This window comes from Rhynchophorus ferrugineus, unplaced genomic scaffold (genome assembly GCF_030347505.1).
Source record: "Rhynchophorus ferrugineus isolate W39M unplaced genomic scaffold, kcgeb_rfMv2 rfM2, whole genome shotgun sequence".
In the NCBI taxonomy this organism is placed as follows: domain Eukaryota; kingdom Metazoa; phylum Arthropoda; class Insecta; order Coleoptera; family Curculionidae; genus Rhynchophorus; species Rhynchophorus ferrugineus.
The window spans coordinates 38,462,820-38,480,642 of record NW_027472581.1 but is presented as its reverse complement, the minus strand read 5'-3'; the positions used below and the strand labels follow the sequence as shown (position 1 = coordinate 38,480,642).

The 17,823-nt window shown below is 30.7% G+C and overlaps 3 protein-coding genes across 4 annotated transcripts; 1 reads left to right on the top strand and 2 right to left on the bottom strand.

The window, feature by feature from the left end:
- Nucleotides 1-28: 28 nt before the first annotated feature.
- Nucleotides 29-1,265, bottom strand: Arl6IP1 (ADP-ribosylation factor-like 6 interacting protein 1). Its single transcript, XM_076397502.1, has 5 exons — nucleotides 1,171-1,265; nucleotides 934-1,089; nucleotides 696-810; nucleotides 383-639; nucleotides 29-321 (listed from the first exon to the last, which is right to left on the bottom strand). Exons 1-5 carry the CDS (start codon nucleotides 1,180-1,182, stop codon nucleotides 103-105), a joined length of 759 nt encoding a protein of 252 aa, XP_076253617.1. The 5' UTR covers nucleotides 1,183-1,265; the 3' UTR covers nucleotides 29-102.
- Nucleotides 1,266-1,767: 502 nt separating this feature from the next.
- Nucleotides 1,768-3,915, top strand: LOC143192000 (ubiquitin-conjugating enzyme E2 S). The gene is made up of 5 exons (XM_076397461.1): nucleotides 1,768-1,903; nucleotides 1,958-2,111; nucleotides 2,246-2,433; nucleotides 2,486-2,614; nucleotides 2,675-3,915. Exons 2-5 carry the CDS (start codon nucleotides 1,958-1,960, stop codon nucleotides 2,801-2,803), a joined length of 600 nt encoding a protein of 199 aa, XP_076253576.1. The 5' UTR covers nucleotides 1,768-1,903; the 3' UTR covers nucleotides 2,804-3,915.
- Nucleotides 3,916-7,290: 3,375 nt separating this feature from the next.
- Nucleotides 7,291-17,794, bottom strand: LOC143191999 (syntaxin). 2 transcript variants are annotated; one of them, XM_076397460.1, is made up of 8 exons: nucleotides 17,603-17,794; nucleotides 17,511-17,552; nucleotides 12,855-13,005; nucleotides 12,472-12,797; nucleotides 12,285-12,422; nucleotides 12,072-12,182; nucleotides 8,782-8,977; nucleotides 7,291-8,717 (listed from the first exon to the last, which is right to left on the bottom strand). In XM_076397460.1, exons 1-7 carry the CDS (start codon nucleotides 17,633-17,635, stop codon nucleotides 8,909-8,911), a joined length of 870 nt encoding a protein of 289 aa, XP_076253575.1. In that variant the 5' UTR covers nucleotides 17,636-17,794; the 3' UTR covers nucleotides 7,291-8,717; nucleotides 8,782-8,908. The 2 variants fall into 2 exon arrangements, with proteins under 2 accessions (XP_076253575.1, XP_076253574.1); XM_076397459.1 differs by lacking the exons at nucleotides 7,291-8,717; nucleotides 8,782-8,977 and adding an exon at nucleotides 9,840-9,968 and having other exon boundaries at nucleotides 17,603-17,790.
- Nucleotides 17,795-17,823: the final 29 nt, after the last annotated feature.

Sequence of the window (17,823 nt, the reverse complement as noted above, 5' to 3'; positions counted from 1 at the left end):
AAAAATAAAAATATACAACTACTGGAAATATTTTTTCCAAATCAATTATTCATAATTCAAAACAATTACATTATTACATAGTAGTGTTCACATTACCCCGATTTATTGAATTTTCTTTTGTCCTACTTTTGATTTGGCATTTTCAACCAGATCATTAAATAACTTTGTAGATGTTTCAGTAAGTTTACTCAACATTCCATGATGCAACATACCAGGTAACATCACCAAAAATGTTATGAAAATAAAAGTTAGGAAAAGATTATCTATCGTACCTCCAAGCCAAGTTAGAAAACACAAAATAATAATTGTGATGCTGAAGTACTAAAAATATTAAAATTGTTAAATTAATACACTGATAATTATATTACGATGCACTGCTTACCATTTTAGGATTAGTCACTCTCATTCTACTATAAGATGATACAAGCAATTCAGCTTTAGTTTTGTATAAAATTATATTTGTGCAAATCTCCTCATATTGCTTTTGTTTTTCTGAAGACCAAGTTTCAGATTTAAAAACAGTAGATAAAATAATTGGCAAACAGTAATCTAACACGGTGATAACAAGACCAGCTAATGATATAACTGTTAAAACATTTGGATCTGACAACCACAGAATGGTGAAAAGGAAACTAGCTCCTATAATTTAAAAATAATTAAGTACTATATTCAACATTGATTTAAATATTTATGACCTGCCAATAATGCTGTAGAATGCCATTGTTTTTCCCATAATAAAATACTATTTATCTGCAGAACCAATTCTCTGCATGGTTCCATTGATAGCTTCAATTTTCTAATTTGAGTATCCTAAAAATCGTTAGTGATTTATAAACTATTAAAATATATTACTATACTTGAAAAAAAAATCATATATATAATTTTAAACTAAAAATATATAATTTTGGCTGTTAAGTTATACAAAAGATATACCATGGAAGGAGGGAAAGTTATCTTGTAATCGGGAATTGTACTGTGACTCGAGAAAGGATGAAAATTGTAAGGTTCCTTCGAGTAAACCTTCAACAAAGGTTCGGAATCACCAAAACTAGGATCTACATTTTTAGTTGGGATATAGCAAAGATCGTCCTTAAAAACAGGTTAAGGAATAACATTCTAACAAAGTGTTATGAAACTATTTAATATAAATAAACATTTTAAAATACTTACGTTATCTGACATTTTGACCTTCTATTTAACTATGACAAGTAATTTTTACGAATTCAAAATCCAGGTACTTTTTATTATACCTCTCTCATACTTTGCTTATGAAATGAACCAGCAGTTAACACATTTCATTTGGAAATGTATATATGATCACATTAAAATTATTTAATTACGTTAAAATTTCTAACGTTAACGTTATATTTTTGCAACCCAACTTGTTTTATAGAATACTCTCAGAATATTCTCTGTATTCTATGACTTAGCTATAAAAAATAAATTAATTAAAGTAGCAAATATATATGACTTATGGTTTTAAACGAAATATCTTATTTTAATTTAAAATAATGTCAAAAGGTGTCGCTTTAATACATTTATTTATTGTAAGAATATTATTTCTACTTTCCTTTTATTTTGATTATATTTTCTAGATAAACCATAGCAAGTTCTTAATAATATCTATCTCTTCTAAAAGTTCTTTTTCTACAATAATTAAAGTATTATTCTTCCAACTTTTCAGTTATTTCAAATACAACGCATGTTTCATAATTTCCAACGTGATTGGTTCAAAAAAATTTAAATTTCGTTTTGTCAAAATTTACTGTCAATCGTATCTTAAATACTGTATTAGAACGTCAATTTCGTTTGTTGTGAGGGTTTTTTCCCCTTTTTTCAGCATTTCTTTTTATACTGTTATTAGAATTTTGTGATATTTAAATTTATATCCAGCATTAGAGCCGTAAGTTTAATTTTATTTCACAGTATCCCATAAAAATATTTTATTTTGTCGTAGATGTCAAATAATGTTGAAAACCTCTCCCCTCAAATAATTCGTGGGGTTGCTAGAGAAATGCAAGAACTAGTCAATAATCCTCCTGAAGGAATTAAAGTTCAAATTAATGAGGAAGATGTAACCGACATTCAAGCTTTTATAGAAGGACCTTCAGGTATAAAAACTGTATTTTATATTTTTCATAACAATTTATAATAATAAAATATAATAATGTAGAATTTTAACTAGAAGGAGAAATAATTATATAAATGTCATCTTCTTAAACTATATTTTAATGTATTATTACAGGAACTCCATACAATGGTGGCATATTCAAAATAAAACTTAATCTTGGGAAAGGATTCCCCACAGAACCACCCAAAGCTTACTTTCTGACAAAAATATTTCACCCTAATGTAGCAATAAATGGCGAAATTTGTGTAAACACCCTGAAGAAGGATTGGAAGTCTGATCTCGGAATTAAACATATATTATTAGTAATAAAATGAAATACATTGGTTTACAATTTTTTTAATATCTAAATTTTAGACTATCAAGTGTCTTTTAATAGTGCCCAATCCAGAATCAGCCTTAAATGAAGAAGCAGGTAAATTGCTACTGGAACATTATGATGACTATTTTCAAAGGGCTAAAATGATGACAGAGATACATGCGCAAGTAATTATTTACTGTGAAGTACAATTCAATTTTTAAATATTAAAAAAATTCTTATTTTAGCCACATAAAAGTAAAGGAATTGCTGTAGATGGGCCATTGGCAAAAAAACATGCATCTGATAAAAGCAAATTAACAGCTGAAAAGAAAAAGATTCTTAAAGATAAAAAACGAACACTCAAACGTTTATGAAAATCATCAGGATATTTTTTTTAGTAAAATAGTTTTAGTTTGGAAATTGGGTGAAATTTGTAGCAGATATTTTTAAGATTGATATTTGTGGAATTTGAATGATGCTTCCACATGTATATCATTATTCCAAACTAAGACATATTCAGGTGAACTAAACTGTTTTAGTACAATAGTTTTTTAATATAATTTTAAATATTAGATTTTGCACCTTTTTATGTAATATAATGTGGTTGAAGTCATTTAAAGATTTCTAGATAGAAGTATATACATTTTTAAAAAAAAGCTTGTACTGCAAGGGTCCAAGTCTAATCAAATATTTAAATTTCACTCTGTTTGGGGGTAAAACATATATATTTTTGATTTGTCTTTTACTATAATACCTGTTATAATTAATGGTTAGTGTATTTAAAACCTGAATTAAAAGTTATAAAAATGTATATATTATTATCTTTAATCTGAACATTTTATATATAACTGACAAATTTCCAAATAATAAAATGGATGGGATATTAAAGGCATCAACTGTATCAAGGAATTTTCAGAAACTCTCGTATTTAGAAAACATTGACTAGCTATAAAAATTTAATATGATAACAATTTAATTTAGATATTGTAGTTATATTATATTAATGTAGTTTACCCCATGTTTTAAATTGAAATTATAAAATATTTGAATCATATTAAATTCTCTCTATGACAATTTATCTTTAAAATATTTACAGTTTTGCTACTAATTCCATAAACATTTACATAATTTTTTGCTTTTATTTGAGAATGATCTTTTTCTAATTTTAGTGCCATATTTTATATAATGTATATTTCTGAATGTGTCTTTTAGAACTGTGTCTTCTATATACTGCGTTTCTGATAAAATACCAAATAACCTTTTTCGATCTTCACTTTGTGTTTATAAAAGGCATGTTTTGTAAATGACTTTCTTTGTAATGTCAAAGGATATTTTTGTTAAGTTTCAGTGATGTTGAACATCCAAACAGTGCAATGAAATTGTCTGTTTTATTTGCAGTCGATTTTTATTTAGATTTATATTTAAAATGTGTTCATGTAAGGCTTTTGTAAAGTATTTATTTAATAAACTTTAATTATTCGTGAAATTGTGTTTGTCATCTTGTAATTCGTTTAATACCATTTTTTTTGTTTTGGTTTTGTTAATACTTCTAGCAAAAACCTTGTTTTTAAAATAATTATTACTTTAGGAACTTATAAATTCACAAATTTATCATGAAAATTGCTATGTGGTTTTTCAAGGTCTTGTTCATCATAAGCTACAACTTTTTGCCATCCTTCGAGAAGCGTGTAGATTTCGAGTCTAAAGCTCTCTTTTGACTTATTTGACTTCCTGTTCTCAGATTTCAAAAGAATACTCGCTGAGAACAAATGTTCGTCGAATGAAGAGGTGATCGCCGAAACTGAGGCCTATTTTGAAGCAAAGGACAAATCGTACTACAAAAATGGTATCGAAAAGTTGGAGCGTCGTTATAATCAGTGTATCACCTTTGAAGGGAATTATGTTGAATAAAAAAGCTAATTTTGCCAAAAAATGTGTTTTACTATGGTAGGCCGGGGACTTTTCAGTTGAACTGTTAATTGAAATTTTACTTATCCGCAGGCACAATATAACCCTACATATTCACAGCTGTATTATGATGTCTTACAATATTGACAAACGATTTTCATTTCTCCAATTGTAATTGTTTCTGTTGGCCGTACCTACCAAATTGTAATGGAATGCCACTTGTTCCTAGATCACCGGAGCATTGCACCTGTTGAATTACTCAATTCTATTGTATTGTGCTCGCTGTTGTGATGTCTAATGTGCATGATCTCGCTGTATTCTAAGCCATTTCATTTCCAGTCACTCTCAAACTCAGTTGTGACCTACCAATACGACTATTATGATTTTCTATATCCCGCTGGTAGTCAATGCGGTTAGCACGTAGGTGCATCGCACATTTGATTATTTTCGACAACTTAAGTCACATCGTGTCCTCCTTGGCATTTTTAATAATAAAATAGTAAAAGTAATGAGAAAGTTCTCGCACATTAAATTTGTTATTAAATATGAACAAATGTGAAATATATTTCAACTTTATTCTTAATGTTTTCTCGGCGGGAAATGGCGATGAAGAATACGATTTGTAGCGATTGGGTAGTATATAGGGTGTTAACTTAATATATATAATTTCAAATTTGTTTTTCGTGGTTTTAGCAGGAAGGCGCTGAGAACGTCATTTCACTGCATTCAATTGGTTAGTTTAAATCATCATTAGAGAGTAAAAAAATATTTTATTAGGAAGGCATTTCATTGGTTGATGATTTCATACACATCACGTGACTAACCTTTGACATCACATTCTACTAACCAATAACAATGTCGATCTTATATGATATATTATGATACGACTGACTGCCAGAACGACACTTTGAAAAAATAAATTTGTTACCTTTACTGTTTTTCTCTTATTCTATTATTATATTGTTCTTATTATTTTCTTGTCTATATGAACCTTTCCTGCATTTCCATAAATATTTTGATACCAAAATTAGCGAAATGGATCTAGCCGTTTTCCAATTTTAGCTAGTCTCGATCAGCAATTCTTTTTTTTATACATACAGAAGATTAGATACCTACAAAGTTTCAATTGTCTGCGGTATTCATATAGCTTTATACATTTATTATAACTTCAATATTTGGTACTTCAGTGGTTAGTAGTAAGGATATTTTAGTTGTCATATTTATTTCAGGAAAATTTGAACAGTGTATTGTATTCAATGTATTGTCCATAATTATATATGTCTTTTTCTCCTGTTTTATTCAGCATATGAATTGCGCCTTGAATTTGATTGATTTGATTTCCAGGCCTTCGTACAGTTCTTCGTTGATTACGTAGCGATAGGCATTGATAATTAATCGAAGAATATTGTTTTGGCAGCGTTGGATGACTAGTTGATTTGAATTTTTAGTACAACCCCATATTTGCACTCCTTAGGTCCAAATTGGCTTTATGATTATCTGATAAATCAATCTTTTTGATTTTAGATCAAGTTGAAGTATTTTCCGACTAACCAATATAGTTGTTTTATTTTGGTTCTAATGTGTTTTGCGTGTTGTCTAACATCATGTTTCCAATTTAATCTACCGTCAAGATGAATGCCGAGATATTTAGCTGATTCTGCTTGAGGAATCGAGCATCCATTGAGTGATATAATGAGGTTTTTATTATTTCGCCGCAATGCAAAATTAATATAAACAGATTTTGATTTTTTTTTTTTTTTATTAAGTTGAATTTTCCAATCTTTAGTCCCTTTGCAGATTTTGTTGACTGTAACTTGTACTTTGTCTTCTGCCCTAGGCGGAGATATGTTATAATAATTGTGTCGTCAACAAAGGTTCCGTAGTGTTTCTTTTGTTGTTAGGATGTCAGCAGTGCAGAGCAGATACAGGAGAGGTCCTGTATTTACTTCGGTCCAATCAAACTATTCCCCTACCTCTAATACTAGTTTCTCTTCATCAGTATAGTAATCTTCTGCATAATTGGTATACTTTTTTGGTGTATCTTGCGTGTGACCTTGTAGTTGCAAACGGATAGTAGACATATTCTTAGTTCATTGCAACAATTGTTGGTTCAGACGTTCGTTATTCGTCTTTAATTCTTCGTTTTATTTCATTAATATATTTAAATTCATTATGTTGTATTGTATTGTTGTATTAAATATTTTTTCATTAACTTTAACTTTTTTCACTTTTTCAAAACGTGGAACGTCTTTTGTTTGAAAGCACGTATTTACTTCACTTTGGGTTTACCGTTTCACCGTACCCAGAATCTGGGAATTCCTTGAAATCGTTAACCAAAGCTGACCGTACTAAAATACAGATGCATCTTTGTTTGATTTTTACGGAACCTGGAAACGAAAAATTGGCTTCTTTGTAAGAAGTGAAGTATTATTGAATCAGACCGTGAGAAGATTTATATGTATAAGTAATAAGATGGGTGCCTCTAGGATGTATGAAGGCTCAGTAAAAATACACGTAGCAAATGTTGTTGGTAATAGTTAGCTTTGGGAGCTATCGACTGAAATCAGTCGAAACAGTCGATAGTCAAAAAAATAGCGACTGAAAATAGTAATTACTATTTTCAGTCAAATTCACGGTTCGACTGTTTGTTCGTGATGTCAGACGAAGATGTAGGAATTCTTGTCTCTATTAATTCTGAGATAGGAAAGGACAGAGATAAATGTTTGGACCAGGTAGTTTTAAATGTGTTTATATTTTCGAAGGGTAGTATAAGCCATACAGAGATGTATATATATTCATTCAGGTCCTAACTTTAAAAAAGAAAAGGACAAAATATATTACTAATTTTTATTAACATATAATAAACAATATAATTTTAAAGGAAGTAGGATTACTTTTATACTAAATGTTCTGTGGATTTGTAAAAAGGTACGAAATAATAACACCACAAATGTTTCATGGTGTTTTAATATATTAATTGCTATTTTTAAATAACATAGCATAATAAATATAAATAGTACAATACAACTTAAACAAAACTTAAAAACTAAAGATGTCCAATAACCATAAATACTAAATAAAATGTAAAGGTATATCTAATCATTGAAAAATCTAATCCATGACGAGCCTAAAAATGATCGTATAGTAACTACCAGACCCTTTTTAAATAAAAGTTTTATTTATTTTTGAACGGAAATATTTTTAAATTACTGTTCAGGAATATTATCATGTTCAACTATTCCCCCTGAGGCGATTTCTTCGATCGTTAATTATTTGCCCAGATTTTGAAAAAAACTCGTTCCGAAGGGACAGATGTTGCGAGTATAGAGGAGTATTTTACGTGTAACTGATATAATTCAGATAGTGTCATTTTATGGGCTTGCCAAAAATCCAATGGGTTTTCTAAACGCCCAATAAATGACATTTCCAAATACTGCTTAATCTGTAAAGTTGCTGCAGTGGTTGGCGTAATTAGTTCTTTCATTCTAGCCATTTTTTTTTAAATATCTCCGGATGTCAATACATTCTTGATCACTAATTGTGTCTTGAATTTCCAGTTGTATAACTATATTTGTATTTTTTGAAGTCAGAATGGAAGATACCTCTTTTGTGATAACTTTTTGTATCGCCTCAGCATTATCCTGCTTTCTTAAATCTAGGATATAAAAATGTGGATTTCTCGCATATTGTCTTCATTTTTAAAATTGCCACTCTTTTATTGATGACATCTAATAAACAATTTTGTAATTTTTTCCCCATTCACTTGTTAAAATTTTGGATTTAATGGAATGTTGCAGTCCTCTTATTAACGATATAATTAAAGACATCGTGGGATATCTATCTCAACTTCTATTCCTCAACAAATAAAAACTGTGGTGCTTCTTCCATCAAAATAAATTGTTGAATATTAAAGTAGAGTTTTCTTATCAGGAAATGTATTTATAGAAATATTTAATACACTTTATTCACCTTTTTACCATTAATATTTTTAAAAGAAATTTAACAATTACTACTGCAAAAACTTTTTCAAAACTTTTGGAATCGATGCAATTTCTGAAACCTTTGGAACCTAATTTTAGTTTACAGGATTTTAGAAAAAAAATTTTGACAAACAAAAGGCTTGGACAAAAATCGTGAAAGTTTATCAAAAAAAGTATTACCCATTATACCCGTCAAAAGTATCTTACTATTTATCATTTAATTTTTTTCCATCGAAAACTAGCGTTCTAAAATGCTGCTATATTAAAAAGAATTAATCTTTTGCTATGAATATTGGAGCTGGCCGTTGAGGTTGATGAATGGCCGGATTTCACCTTCCTGTCTTGACTCGATGACTAAAGAATGCATGCACCTTTTTGTTAAGTAAAATTTAAGTAAATGCTACAGCACAAAAGGGTAAATTAATGTTTAATGACCAAGTTCAGACGGAATTCCATTTACATACGTTTGTATTGCATTTTCTGGTTTCTTCTTTTATAACTCACTCTCAATTTTCTATTATTAGAATAATACTCTCATTATTTTATACTATTATTTATGTATTTGTTATAAAATGTTAACATATAACATAGTTACTTAAAAATAATTGACAATAATATTGCTACAACAACTAGAAGAACAATGGCCAGTATAATGATCCTCTGAAAATGATAATAACTATTAGTTTTCGTATATAAAGACCTTGAAATAATCTTAAAGGAGTTACAACTTATGCTATACAGGTAACACATCACCCAATAAGCCACCGTTTTTATAAAAGCAATATAATTTTGTTTTCAAAATAGTTTTTTAATGGCTTTCATCGGCTGTGATCATTTTCAGTCATGTGTGAAGTAGCAGATCCATCAGAATTCACATATTCATAAAAATATTTTTAACAAAAAATTGAACCAATTTCAAAAAATAAATAAGGAGCTCACTAAAAGGTAAAAAATCAAACTTATGTAATAATTGAGTACATAATAACCCTTGTAATAACTAAATAAAAATAAATAAAAACCTTATTTAACCTAACTACTACACGTATTTTATGTTTTACTATATACAGACAATTTAGCTTAATACCTAGCTAAACCTATCCATCTATTTAGAATATTATTTTAACTACTCCCAACTGATTATTTTGAAGTCGGTGCTGAGCAACAAATTAGAATCGTAATTTAATTGAATTTAATTTTATGTATATGTCACAAATTTATATTATTAGTTTTGTATTGTTTAATCTAAATTATCTTACTATCAAAAGTAATTTGTACAATGCTCTAATCAAACTAGAACAACAAAAATTTGTTGTCGCCGCTGAGAATCGAACCGACTCGAATCGAATGAAATTTGCGCATCTGAGCTGAACGTTTTACCTTTTACACCATAGAAGCAGGTGCTTGCGGCACTTGTACGCCCTTCCATATGATATGGCTAGTGTTTAATAATCACTCTGAATGGCTTTTACATTAAACTACTTCTGATTTTCCGTTACATCAGTTCAGCAATAATATTATACACAAATATCGGAGTATTTTAGATAAAAAAATATGTGAAAACTTTGTACATGCCTTTAAAATTTGAGGTTTTCCCTTGATTTCCTGATCTGATCCTTACTTGGTTCCAATGGGACCACCTCGGAAGTGCACTCTTTCGAATAAAAGAAAATTTTGAAAATCGGTTCACAATTGATGGAGAATAACATTCCTCAGTAATGGTCGCTATGCTGGAGCCGCTTTTGGCACAGCTTTGGATTTTAGCTTTGAGGCAGTAGTTCGCACATGAAGAAAAAAGATTTAGACGTCTCTTGACTGAAGTTCCGTTATTTTAGCAGCAAATCCTAACATTCGATATAATTTTGGTACGATTTTTAGTCTAATTGTACGCAGAAAACAGTGACTTTTCAAGGTTCAGTGACCTATCTTCACGTTTTTCACCATTGTTGCCATGATTAAAGTACCAAGTAACTAAACTTATAATGCTTCTGCATATTTCTTCCATGTTTTACTCTTGAAAATCTGAATTTACAAAAAACGGCGTATCCCGCAAATTTAAGAAAAAATAATTAGGTTCTTACTTAAATATATATTATACGGCTCTTGCTGATTATTTAAATTAATCGCGAATTGTATAATGTATATATACTTAATTCAAAACAGTAGTGATGCACGTCATGTATATGTGCCTATCGAAACTTATAAAATTCGTTTTACAGTCAAACAATATTTTTCTTTTAATTTTATTCTATTTAAAAAGAGATAGAATGCTGTTTGAGAAGTTCTTGTAATCGAATGAGCCTGCAAAAGTTGTCCATTTGTCAAATATCTGCAAAATTCTATAGAGTATTATAATTACGGGTTATGAACTGCAAATGTTGTTTTAACATTTTTTAAAATAAATTTCAAATCACCGCGACATTCAAAATTTTTTATTGAAAATATTTTTTGTACGTTGCAGCTACACTGAATATTAATAGGGACACGGTCATTAAAATATCTCAAAAAATAAAAAACAATATAGCCTTAAATTAACCAAAAAGAAACCGTCTTTATACGAAGTAGGTGACGAATCAAGGTCAGCTTGATGTTAGCTGTATCAGAGATCAAATATACGAAAAACAGTAAGTAGTTTTTTCAATCGAAACAATTTAATACAATTATTTCAGAGAAAATTGTTGGTCTGGAAACTATTTATGGATACTAAGCCAAAAAATATTCAGCTATTAGAGGTTTTGAAAGGATTATTACAATAGACATTCAGGTCGAGGAGGATATTCAAACCAGAACCGTCTGGATTTATGGAAAGAGGCATTGTCGAAAATAACACCTTAGGTTTGGATGAGCTCGATCAGACACATTGAAGAAGAAATTGACAAATGGTAGAATCGTGAGCAAGTTTTTGATATATTGGAAATAAACAGCTTAGTTATTCACTTGATTAGTGTTTCTGAAGGTTATTAGTGATTGAATAAAACTTTATGAATGTTGGTTTATGATTAAATGCTGACAATTACCAAGACAGGGTGATAAAAGAGGAAACAACTAAAGGTCAGCATATAATTAATATACTTTAACTGTAGATTACAGAGTATGAAAGCTAACAATACTAACTCTAGAATGCAGTGATTAAATGTAGTTATATCAAGAAAGATGTATATAGATAGTAACAGAACTAACTAAGGTGAAATATAGTAATATCAAAATGACTTTACAAGGAACCATTGCATCGAAGGAAATAAGAACTAAGCGTAAAGGTAAATGTTCTCTAATGAAAGTAAAATACATTACTCAGATATACAATTAATAATTATGTGGATTAGGCCTTTAGGGGATACCACTATATTAAAAAACGCGCCTAGAACTCTACCTATACTAATGTGGAAAAAAGTTCAATGTAAATATAATAAAACAACTCAAACCTATAGATTATTGTAGCTTATAATTAATTAATTAATTATAGTTTTATAGTTTTAAGTTCTTCGATAATATATGCGATAGATGTACTATAATGTTAAAATAAATTATAATACATAACATTTTTGTTTCATTATTTTATTTAATTGAGAATTTTCTTTTATGTCAAAGTCAAGATGTACTTCGAGTCGCTGCGGCAACATTGCGACGTTTTGACAGATCACGTGGGTTCACTGCGATTTTGAATTGACTATATATAGTTGCTACAGAAGAACCCGATACGATCTCAAAGAACCCCTCAAAATTAACTGACATTCATAGTATTTAAAACAATGTTTACCTTTATATGTCGTTTTCTTCGTTTTTCGCCTTTTTTCAAATCATTGCGACTTTTCTCGACAAAATTTTGTGCCATTCCTGCTTGATATTCAACTCGGTCAATTAATTCTTGCTGTAATAAATTAGGCGTTTAATTAACATAAAATTAGTTTAAATTCGAATATATATGATTCAATAGAAACTATTTTCGTTAAGATTTATTCTATCCGATTACCTGTGTATCCACTAATATAGCCATATGAAGAAATAGATCTCGGATTTCCCCTAGCATCGTTTCGATTTTCATAAGTTGTTGATGTCTCTCTTCAATATCTTGTAATTCTCTTTTAGCGTTCGCTGTTTGAGCTAGAATCTATTGGAAGTTATATATAACGGTTAAGATATGTTGTCAAATTACATACATTTTCAGTGAAAACATGTACATCTGTTTTCTCATCTATTAATTGCAATAACTGATCTTCCGTTACACTGATACCCTTCGCTCGAATTTGGGCTTTTAGTTGTTGCTTTTTGATGTGACGGAATCGTTCTAGTTCCGTGGCATTTTGTTTAAATGCGTTCTGATATCGAGTTTTCAACGTGTTGTATTGAATGTTCTTAATCCTTCCTTCGGCATCTAATGGATTAATGTTCTGTAAATCTTCTTCAAATGCTTTCAGTTTCGTTTGGATCTGATTTGATATTGAAATGTTATTTGAGAAGAGTGATTCAATTTTATCATTTAAGTCTGAAAAAATATTATATTTACAAACATTGATTTGTATTATAAAACAATAAATATTACCTCGTTGATTTATACTTAGATCGTCTAATTTTTTAGAGTAGCCTCTTAGGACATCAGTATTTCGTTCTATTGATTCGATCCATTCTTTTATAACCTCTGCATTTTCAAACGTTTGCTTTAAGTTAGGTCCAGTCAATGGTACCCTCTCTTCCTGAAAAAAGAATAAATTAGTTACTTAGTATTTGTGCAATATAAATTATTATATCACTAAGAATATGTTATAGAACATAATCATATTTTTAATATGAGGCAGATAATTTTTTTTGTTAATTTTTTGTAAGTTATGTGACAGGTTGATATTTTGCGAAGGACTACATTGGAGCTTATTAACTAACACCTTCTAAAAACATCCTAAGAAAAAGTTTGGCGGAGCCAAATCGTATCACTTATAGGGATAACTATATCCTCAAATAACTCATGCAGATGCCATTATGGCATGCGCTAGCTACTGGCTCTCAGGCTGGCTACCACAGAATTATCCTCATCAATATCATTTTCGAAGAAGTTCTAACCAATAACATCGCAGGTCCATTATTAAACTTTCTGAAGATGCTTTGCCAGCTGGTGAATATAGTGCGCGTTGAAAAAAATGCATTCCAATATTGAATAGTTTCTTTATGTTGGTACCTGTGAAAGGCCGAAATCTTGTACATGCGTTCACTGTCTCTTGTTCCCACGTCGATTTTGAAAGACTACTGGGTCTTAGGACAGATCATAAAAGAGATACAACGCACTAGTTTTAATATAACGAATGTCTAGGGAGATAAAAAGTATTTTCGCTATATTTTTAGATGTAGCATAAGCTTCTTGCATAAGCTACAGAAAATATTACCGAAGCAATATACTGAAATAATAAAATCGTATGTTGCGCCCATAACATTTAGAGTCAAACTAGGGGGAGCCTACTTTACAATAAAAGTCTCTCAGAATGATTCTCAATACTCAATTTCACTAGAAGGAATATGTTAAAAGAAACTTCAAATACAGGAAAATCTATTGGTTAATTGGAAGAAAATCACAATTACAAGTTCATAACTGTATTATTGAGATGTTCCACAAATAGCAATGTTAATATAACACAAGTTCTCCAGAACAAAGTTCAAAAAAGCATAATAAGTGCACCCAAATGTCATAGGACTGATTACTTACACCGTGACCTTCAGATACCGACTGTTACGGAAACTAATAGAATAGTAAGGAGACATAAGGATATACCAGAACACAACACGGGTTTAAAAGAATGACACCATTTGATCTTGTGTAGTATAGGGCCTTTAATAGAAAAAATACATTATTAGACTAGATACTAAGTTAGGACTGATGGGTCCTCCTTCATGCTATCGTAAAGACAAATCAAAGTGCCCCTCAATAAAATCGATATTCTATTCTTATACTTTTAGTTTGACAAAAGAATTATTGATGATGATTAGCTATGTCACACCATCAACCATCCTAATTATAAAAATTATCCATCAAAATCATAAAAATTATCTACTTAATTTATATGGCCTTCATTACATCCAAAACAGATTCATTAAAGTTTAAGGGATATCTATATATTAATCGACTTTGCAATTTTGTCTTCCTTTTGTAGAAAATGGGGGCATCTGAAGGTGTAAAATTTGGTACAGTTGAAGCTTATAACAGGTCAGTTGAAAAGCCCTGACACATAGATGGCGCTACTATAATTAAATCCATATGTTTTTTAGTTGGCCTGAACCCTCAAAAGATGCGTGTATAAATTTGGCTGCTATTGGATCATTAGTTTGTCAATTATAGCATTTTGAGTGAAGCAACTTTTGTTATTGTGAAAAAAATGGATAAAAAGGAATTTCGCGTGTTGATAAAATATTGCTTTTTGAAGGGAAAACATACAGTTGAAGCAAAAACTTGGCTTGATGCCGAGTTTCCGGACACTGCCCGAGGAAAATCAACCATCAAGGATTGGTATGCTAAGTTTAAACATGGTGAAATGAGCACCGAAGACGGTGAACGCAGTGAACGCTCAAAAGAGGTTGTTACCGACAAAAACATTAAAAAATCCACAAAATCATTTCGAATGACCGTAAATTGAAATTGAATGAAATAGCAGACACTCTAAAGATATCAACTGAACGTGTACATCATATCATTCACTAATATTTGGGTATGAGAAAGCTCTGTGCAAAAACAACGACCAATTGGTGATTCGGAGGAGTGTTTGAAGATGATCAAGCGTAATAAACCCGAGTTTTTGCGTCGATATGTGACAATTGATGAAACATGGCTCCATCATTTCACTCCGAAGTCCAATCGACAGTCATCCGAGTGAACTGCACACGATGAAACCGTTATTGGACCGTTTGAAGGACAAAATCGTAAAAAAACGACCGCATTAAAAAAAAAAGAAAGTACTGTTTCACCAAGACAATGCACCGTGTCACAAGTCAGTGAAAACGATGGCAAAAATCCATGAATTGGGCATCCAATTGCTTCCTCATTCACGTTATTCTCCAGATCTGCCCCCCAGCGACTATTTACTGTTCTCAGATCTCAAAAGAATGCTCGCTGAGAAGACATTTTCGTGGAATGAAGAGGTGTTCGCTGAAACTGACGCCTATTTTGAAGCAAAGGACAAATCGTACGATAAAAATGGTATCGAAAAGTTGGAGGGTTGTTATAATCAGTGTATCACCATTGAAGGGAATTATGTTGAATAAGAAAACTAATTTAGGCAAAAAATGTGTTTTACTATGGTAGGCCGGGGAATTTTCAATTGATCTGTTATCGAAGAAGAATTTTTAGGCGCAATATGTGCTACAAATAAATACATTGCAATAAAACAAAAAGCGTCCAAATTAAGCAACCTTGTATCCCCGTTAGATTAGTGACACAAAATACATAGTAAATAAATAGTAAAGCCCAGCAGACAGCCGTGCGTGCTAAGCGTTTAGCTTGCCGATAATAATGTACTAGGATCGAATCTTGCTGTGGATGAAAGTATTGTTAAATAAAAGTTTGTTTTTGATATTTAAAATGATATAACGGAAAGTGAGTGACTAAAACATTATTGAATGAAATTATTTAATTTTAAGCAGTGTTTTGTGTTACTTTCGTTATTCCTGTATTGTAGGAATTATTAAATAGTTATGGCTAGTTTGGGTAAAAAGCAAATAAGAATTATATGGTCAGGTAAAGAAATTAAAAAAAAAGGCAAAGTAAAGAAAACACTGTCCCTCGCTGTAGCTGAATACTGGATGGATACTGGCGGAAACATTCTGTTTAATGCAGGAAATATGTTTAGGCCACTCCATAGTGTTATGTTATTTTGAGAGGAAACATCGACGGGGCTCTGAAAATATAGGATCAACCCTCTCTAGAATAACAACTTTATGGATTTTAAATTGTTCGAACGATTAATTCGGTTGATCTCAACTGTCATACGCACTTTCTTAAATAGCATAACCTCATTAAAGGGGTACGATATCAGAGTTTGGAACTTGAAAATGCGATATGTAACGATTGCGAAATGTTTTTTTAACCCGAACCAAACTTATTGTTTACTTTTTAGCGAGGTGACACATTTATTGAAATTGATCGCACCTGGAATACCTAAAGTTTGATGTTTAAACATCAAATTTATCAGCTGCTGTCGCCTATAACGCTTGTCGATGCTATTTTCGTTTATATTTATTATCTAAGGTGTTCCCTGCAACTGATCCATTAAAGCTTCCTCTACCAAACCATATAACACAATCTATTGCTTTAGAATTAGGTTCATTATAGTTTAGAAATCTTTATCACAGTCGTGGACGGTCGCACCACAGTTGTCGAAATTCGTGGATTGATAGAATCTCGAATATTCAGTCTTCAGAAAATACCCGTGTCTTGTGTATTATTGAGGCTTGGAAATAGCGAAGTTTAAATGTAATAACATATAGTTGATATTAGAATGACTCATTAGATTACAGAAACTGTCAGATATTTTGGCAAATATCCGTATAATAAGAAGATAAATATATTTTTTATTAGATATTGGGACATGACATTAAATAGTGGTTTTAGTTTCTAAAATGGAAAACAATTTTCTGTCAGCAGTAAGAACTATATAAATGATTTTAAGCCGGCTTGGTTGGCGCAGTGGTAAAGACGACCGGAGGGTCCACCTACTGTTGTAAGTCGCGGGTTCGAATCCCGCTGGGGCATGGTCGTAAATTTATGTTTGCGATTGTCCTAGTCAAGAGTGTAAAATCCGACAAGGAAAATGATCCCAGTCACGCCAGTAACCAGGCTAGGAAGGAAAGACCGGATGACTTCTAGGGTGATATCTAAGGGGATCTAATAGGGATGTTTTGTCTAATTGCCTTTATCGACTTTTTAAACTACAACTTCATAGTTTATAATTTAAACATCATTTACTGCATTAATGTATAAAAAATATTGTCGAATCTTGTACTGCTTTGGAGTATATTCACTTTTTTATCTTTAGTTAGAATGACAAACAGTAATGAATCACACTGTGCATGAAACAAAATTAATTTTCCGATTACAAACAATATTATTTTCAATAAAAAAAAGCCTATAATAAATCAATATTAGAAAGGTATTGGAAATTTGAAGGAAAGCGAGTGTATTATACAGTATCATAATAAAAAATATATTAATAATGTCACTTACGGGGATTTCTAAGTTAACATCCGATTGTTTTTCATTTCTGACCTAAAATAATACTATTTATTGCAATTATATTGCTAATGTATAACACTTACCTTAATTAAGTCATGTAGTCTATCCTTCACCATTTTAATTTAATATTACTTATCCACCTGCTTCTCTATCTTATCATATTTTATCTCGGTGATAAAAGATACATTTATTTGATTTTTAGGAATGTGCCTAAAGTCATACCGTAACCCGTGTCGAACTATCCGCAACTACTGAGAATCGTTTAACAACTACATATTGTCGCATATTACGAAGCAAATATATT

Coding starts and splice junctions, on each gene's coding strand:
- Arl6IP1 (XM_076397502.1), bottom strand. Junction 640..695: donor TTCTACAGCATTATTGGCAG/GTCATAAATATT, acceptor TTTAAATTATAG/GAGCTAGTTTCCTTTTCACC. Junction 322..382: donor GAGTGACTAATCCTAAAATG/GTAAGCAGTGCA, acceptor TAATATTTTTAG/TACTTCAGCATCACAATTAT.
- LOC143192000 (XM_076397461.1), top strand. CDS start 1,958: ATGTCAAATAATGTTGAAAACCTCTCCCCTCAAATAATTCGTGGGGTT. Junction 2,112..2,245: donor TTTTATAGAAGGACCTTCAG/GTATAAAAACTG, acceptor GTATTATTACAG/GAACTCCATACAATGGTGGC. Junction 2,434..2,485: donor GAATTAAACATATATTATTA/GTAATAAAATGA, acceptor TCTAAATTTTAG/ACTATCAAGTGTCTTTTAAT.
- LOC143191999 (XM_076397459.1), bottom strand. CDS start 17,635: ATGGTGAAGGATAGACTACATGACTTAATTAAG. Junction 17,553..17,602: donor GACTACATGACTTAATTAAG/GTAAGTGTTATA, acceptor GTATTATTTTAG/GTCAGAAATGAAAAACAATC. Junction 9,969..12,071: donor GAAGAAAACGACATATAAAG/GTAAACATTGTT, acceptor TTTATTCGAAAG/AGTGCACTTCCGAGGTGGTC.